Here is a 6,401-nt window from a genome sequence, read left to right as displayed (position 1 = left end):
ATAGTTTTTCCAGTAGTCATGTATGGCTGTTAGAGTTGGACTATAAAGAAAGCTGAGCGCCGAAGAATTGATGCTTTTGAACTATGGTGTTGGAAAAGACTCTTGAGAGTCCCTTGGACTGCAAGGAGATCCAACCAGTCCATCCTAAAGGAGATCAGTCCTGGGTGTACATTGGAAGGACTGATGTTGAAGCTGAAACTCCAATACTTTGGCCACCTGATGTCAAGAGCTGACTCATTTAAAAAGACCCTGATGCTGGGAAAGATTGAAGGCAGGAGGAAAAGAGGACAACAGAGGATGAGATGGTTAAATGGCATCACCGATTCAATGGACATGGGTTTGGGTGAACTCCGGGGAGTTGGTAATGGACAGGGAAGCCTGGTGTGCTGTGGTTCATGGGGTCGCAAAGAGTCAGACGCGACTGAGCGACTGAACTGAATCTGTGTAGAATATTTAGAGGTTTGAGAACATGCTAAATGTTAGAAATCACATTCAGTGTTAGAAATACCTACATTTTCACATGGTCAGATGATTATTTTTCAAAAATGCTGCAATGTACATTTAGGCCAGTTAATGTTTCATGATTCTGCTGACTTTCTAGTTCTTATAAATTTAAATTGGCAAACTCATTTGTGAATAAAGGAATGCTTATGTTTGACTGGTATGGTTATTGCTGATCATGTTTATGCAAAATGCTTGGCTATAGAGAGATACTGAATGCGCCAACTAGGTTTTGCAAAATACCTGGATATTTTATATATATATATATGTGTGTGTGTGTGTGTGTGTATAGTTCCTTTATGTTTACCTTCTGAGTTATTTAGTTATTATTAGTTTGTAAAATATATATTTTTACTTAATGATTTTTTTTTTAACTTTCTAAATGTAATGCTAGAGAATTAAAAAAAGCAAGGACACTCACCCTGTTCTTTGGTGTGAACATAGAAAACCGAAGCCAAGCTGGGATGTTCATTTATAGCAGTAACCGCTTGATCAAAATGCACGAGAAAGTCGGCCCACAGTTGAAACTGAAGTCCTTGTAAGTATGTTTTTGTTTTCAGAGGCACAGGCAGGATGAGGGAAGGTGTGGTAGGATCCTGTCTTTAGAGTTAGATGAGTAATTAATCATAATGGGAGCAGGTGTCGTGTCTCCCATCCACCCTTCCCATTAACGTGCAGGCATTCATCTGCCTAATTTATAATATCAGTAGGATTGCATGCCTGCTCTAAGGAAAAAGCACACTTTTGGAAATTTTACCATTTCTGTGCCATCTACTTGGGTGAAGTTGCTGATATTTCTCCAATTAAAAAATAATGCAAGCAGAGTAAAGAAATTTTAGAAAAGAAAAATCCATAGTCTTGTAACACAACCCTTTCAACATTTTGTGTAGCCCCAGCATGAATGAGTTCTTGCCAGTTACCTGCATGAGCATATATTCTTAGCACTCGCCAGCCTGCCTGGATTCCAGAGGAATACATTCTGGTGCTTTCCCAGTGGTCGGTCTGAAGCTCCACAAGCTGCTCTCGTGAATTACGTAGAGCCCTGAAGAGAGACTGTAGAAAATTACAGAATCAGACAGGATAACCATGAGCAATAGGATAGCTCAGGGGAACATTTCTTCATCTTGTCCCCTCACTCTCAAGGAGATCATGATTCATTCATTTGTTTATTCAGCAAGCACTGGTATTATAGTACCATGTGCCAGGCACTGTACCAAACTCTGCAGACAGAATGGTGAAGACCTACTACCTTTTGCTAAGGAACTTATAATCCAGTGAGAAGGACAAGTGTATAAATACATATTTTTTATATTGTGTGGAAACAGTGAGAATGATCTTTTAAAATATAAATTAGTTTACTGTCTTGCTTAAAATCCCAGTGCATGTAGAATAGCACTGGTTTTCATATTCTGTCAGTGATCTGGCTTCTGCCTGGCTCTGGAGCACCTACTCCGATACCACCCTCTGACAGCATTCCCTGCACGCTGGCAGGCGTCTTGTTTCTCAAACATCCTAAACTCGTTTCTACCTTTGGGCCTTGACATTTGCTCTTCCCTCTGCATTGAACCTTCTGTCCTCAGATCTTCTTACTGAGGGTCCTAGCATGTCACTCAGGCATCAGCTCTGAAATCTGCTCCACAGGAAGGTCTCTTGGACTATCTAATTAAAATTAGCCTCTGACATCACTCCTTCCACCTTATCTCTCTTCACATATTATGGCACCTGCTGTGTTTTGCTTACACCGCTTATACCATCTGAAATTATCTTGTCACCCGTAATGGCTTTCAGCCTTTAATAGAAGGGAAAACTCATAAACAGGGACCTTATCTTCCTTATTCATAACATATTCCTGGTTTCTGGCATGGGACCAGGTGCTGAGCATGAATGAATTGATAAATGAACAAACAAATATCTGTTATAGGCAAGGACCAGGTGCAAAAAGAGCCTCTTAGGAGAGGCAGTAAACCAAACCTGGGAAAGTTAAGTTAGGTCTCCTGGAAGAAATGATGCCCAAATTTAGGCTTACAGAATGAAGAGTTGAAGGAAGGGCAGGGTGGAAAGGGAAAGTGATGGAAAACATGATGGAAAGCCCCAAATTGGGAAGGCATGGCTTGTGCGCCAGTCGTAGGCACAGCCCCTGGGAGCCCCTGAAAAGCCCGATTTCTGGATGCCTTTTCCCCAATCAGGTTACAGCACTAAGCAGAAGAGCCCAGCCACATACATCAAGAGCTGCTGAAATGTGAAAAAAAATCAAGTTTATCCATCAGGCTATTCCTTTCTCAGATAGTACAGTGTATATTCCCTTAATAGATTTCACTGAGCACCCGTGGACCTCTGCAATGATGAGGAGAAATCCAACCTGACAGGTGAAACAAGGATGATAAAAAGCGACTGTCTGGCCTGTATTGTTAAGACGACTGTGTCAGTTTATCTCTGCAAGGGATTGTTAGGGGTGTTTACTGCTTCAAGGCCTCATTCCCCTATTCACTCTGACTCCCCATGTCAGGTTATAGGTTTAAAAAAGGAGTCATATTAATTCAGTAATGACATATTAAGAAATTTTATATTATGGGACCAAACACAACTGGAATGACCATAGACTTACATTAAAAAGTACAGTTATAACTTGTTAACTTTGACATGCTTTGGACCAAAGGACTGAATTTATTTTTTTAATTGATTTTGAAAGATAAATACTAGCCTTTTCTGTTTTCTTAGCTTAATTTCACGTAATTTATATGTGTATTTATTCTTCCAGACTCGGTGAAGGTGTAGTTGGAATTGTTAATATACCCTTGGAGATCATGGAACCATCCCATAATAAGCAGGAATTTCTCAATGTCCATGAGTATAATCATCTTCTGAAAGTTATGGGACAATACTTGGTCCAGTACTGTAAGGACACCGGGATCAGTGAGTATTCAGTAGCCATGATAAGAGATGCTTAATGGGGATTAAATTGATGATGTCTGCACGCTGGAATGATTGTACTGATTCAGGTAGACAGTAACCCAAAAGCCTGAAAGAGAGTACCTGAATTAATAAAACAAAGGGGAAATAGGAAAGAAGTTAGAATCTTCCCTAGAGTATTACATGAAAAAGAAGGCAGCAGGTTAAAAATTATAACAGGAGGGTGATCAGAGAGCAGTATGCAATGGCAGCTGATCATGTAGGAAGGGGGCAGAAGTTTGGTGGAAATAAGCTGAGAACCACCCAAAGGACACTCTAGGACTCTACTGTATAGGAATGCAGAGTCCCACACAGACCTAAGCAGCTCCTATTGTTGTTGTTCAGTAGCTAAGTTGTGTCCAGCTCTTTGCATCTCCATGAAATACAGCACGCCAGGCTTCCCTGTCCTTCACTGTCTCCTGGAGTTTGCTCAAACTCATATCCATTGAGTCGGTAATGCCATCCAACCATCTCATCCTCCTTCTCTTCCCCTCAATCTTTCTATAGTGTAATCATTGTTGACCCTGAATAATTGTAGATATGTTAAACCCTGTTTTGTATATCTGACAAGTCTTGAATATGTTAATTACAGAAAGATTTAGAAGAAAAATCACTATATACACTTAGAAATGTAAAAAGGAGAAGTCAATAGCACCCCACTCCAGTACTCTTGCCTGGAAAATCCCATGGATGGAGGAGCCTGGAAGGCTGCAGTCCATGGGGTCACTGAGGGTCGGACATGACTGAGCGACTTCACTTTCACTTTTCACTTTCATGCACTGGAGAAGGAAATGGCAACCCACTCCAGTATTCGTGCCTGGAGAATCCCAGGGACAGGGCATCCTGGTGGGCTGCCGTCTATGGGGTCGCACAGAGTCCGACACGACTGAAGTGACTCAGTAGCAGCAGCAGAACTTATCTAGAAAATCTGATTTATTCAGATCACCTCACTCTCCAGAGACGCCTGACAATTAAGTGGTGTGATGATGATGAGTGATTCAGTCGCTAAGTCGTGTCTGACTCTTACAAGTCCATGGATTGTAGCCTGCCGGGCTCCTCTGTCCTTGGAATTCTCCAGGCAAGAATTCTGGAGTGGGTTGCCATTTCCTTCTCCAGGGAATCTTCCTGACCCAGGAATCAAATCCAGGTGGAGACAGGTTCTTTACCGACTGAGCTATGAGGGAAGCCACATGAAGTGGTGTGCTGTGCATTAATTAAGCTTCCTTTAAATTTTGCAGACATATGGCTTCATTTATGGAAATACATAGGCTACCGTGTATTTGTTCAGTGAATTGCATGAAGTATGTATAATTCATGCATATCAAAAATTACATCCTACCCTTGAGACAACTTAAACTCTTATTATTGTTTCACTTGAAGTTGTAATTTTAGAATTTTTGTGCGTGTGTTCCCACTCTGCTCAGTCCTGAAATTGTCTCATACCGGTGAAACAGGAAAGAGTGAAAGAACTCAGGGGAAACAAATATAAAGGTGGGAATGACCTTGAGGGTGTTAATTTCCTGCCAGTGCTGGATTTTCCTGTCATGGTCTAAAGCCTCCTCAGAGTGTGGTCTGTGGACTAGCAGCATCAGCATCACCTGAGGGCTTGGTGTACATGCAGAATCTGAGGCCCCACCCAAGACCTACTGGATTAAAATCTGCATGTTAGCAAAGTCTTCAGGGGATGTGAACACACAATAAAGTTTGAGAAACACTTCTCTGAAAAGTACGTGCGTGTTACTCATGCTTAGCAAAGGCATACTTTTTCACATGTATGTTTTGTTCTCAGAGACATGTTTAAAGCTATATTGAATGTAGGAAAGACTACGTTATTTGGCAGGGTGTGCTTGAAGCTGTATAAAACATTGGAAGGTATGGAGTGAGGTTGTGTAAATCAATGATCTACTCACTGGTCTTTAAATGCTAGCATAACATGGTTCAGAAAGAAAATGTTAAGCATTTGAAAATTATGTAGCTTCCTCCATCTTCATATTTTCTCCATAATCCCTTCTTTATCTTGTTTATCCTTGCTTATCTTTGTTCAATCGCTAAGTTGTGTCTGACTCTACAACCCTGTGAACTGTGGCACACCAGAGTTCCCTGTCCTTCACTAACTTCCAAGGTTTGCTCAAACACATGTCCATTAAGTCTATGATGCCATCCAGCCATCTCATCCTGTCACCCACTTCTCCTCCTGCCCTCAATCTTTCCCATCATTAGGGTCTTTTTCAGTGAGTCGGCTTTTCACATCAGTTGGCCAAAGTACTGAAGCTTCAGCTTATCCTTAGAATAAAGAACTAAGTCCTCAGAAGGAATTAGGCATTCAGTTTAAAGCTTATAGGAATGATTTCAATCCAGCCCAGATTTACTCAAGACAGTCTTACACAGTCCTGATTGTAGGGGTTGTCTCTGTAAGTTCCTTTGGAGTGTGGGTGCCCTCCCAACATGGTACTGTCAACTCCACAGAGTGTGACTTGCCAGGTTTTTCCCCTCTGTGTAATTTCCTATCCCTATTTTATCTACCTAACTTTTTCAAAGTCTTCTCAACAGAAGATATAGTATGATTCAAAATAAGTAAGTTATCAGATCAGATCAGTCACTCAGTCGTGTCCGACTCTTTGTGACCCCATGATTCACAGCACCCCAGGCCTCCCTGTCCATCACCAACTCCCAGAGTTCACTCAGACTCACGTCCATCGAGTCAGTGATGCCATCCAGCCATCTCATCCTCTGGCGTCCCCTTCTCCTCCTACCCCCAATCCCTCCCAGCATCAGAGTCTTTTCCAATGAGTCAACTCTTCGCATGAGGTGGCCAAAGTACTGGAGTTTCAGCTTTAGCATCATTCCTTCCAAAGAAATCCCAGGGCTGATCTCCTTCAGAATGGACTGGTTGGATCTCCTTGCAGTCCAAGGGACTCTCAAGAGTCTTCTCCAACATCACAGTTCAAAAG

General features: G+C 41.8%; 1 protein-coding gene across 1 annotated transcript in view; it reads left to right on the top strand.

The window, feature by feature from the left end:
• The window catches only part of MORC1 (MORC family CW-type zinc finger 1), a 164,378-nt gene that overhangs the window by 65,913 nt on the left and 92,064 nt on the right, over positions 1 to 6,401 (top strand). Inside the window, exons 13-14 of the mRNA XM_010838592.1 lie at positions 896 to 1,039; positions 3,260 to 3,414. Coding sequence (XP_010836894.1) covers positions 896 to 1,039; positions 3,260 to 3,414 — 299 coding nt within the window. The remainder of the gene's footprint in view (positions 1 to 895; positions 1,040 to 3,259; positions 3,415 to 6,401) is intronic.

This window comes from Bison bison, unplaced genomic scaffold (assembly GCF_000754665.1).
Source record: "Bison bison bison isolate TAMUID 2011002044 unplaced genomic scaffold, Bison_UMD1.0 scf7180017864098, whole genome shotgun sequence".
Taxonomy (NCBI): domain Eukaryota; kingdom Metazoa; phylum Chordata; class Mammalia; order Artiodactyla; family Bovidae; genus Bison; species Bison bison.
This window is presented reverse-complemented; position numbering and strand designations above follow the sequence as displayed.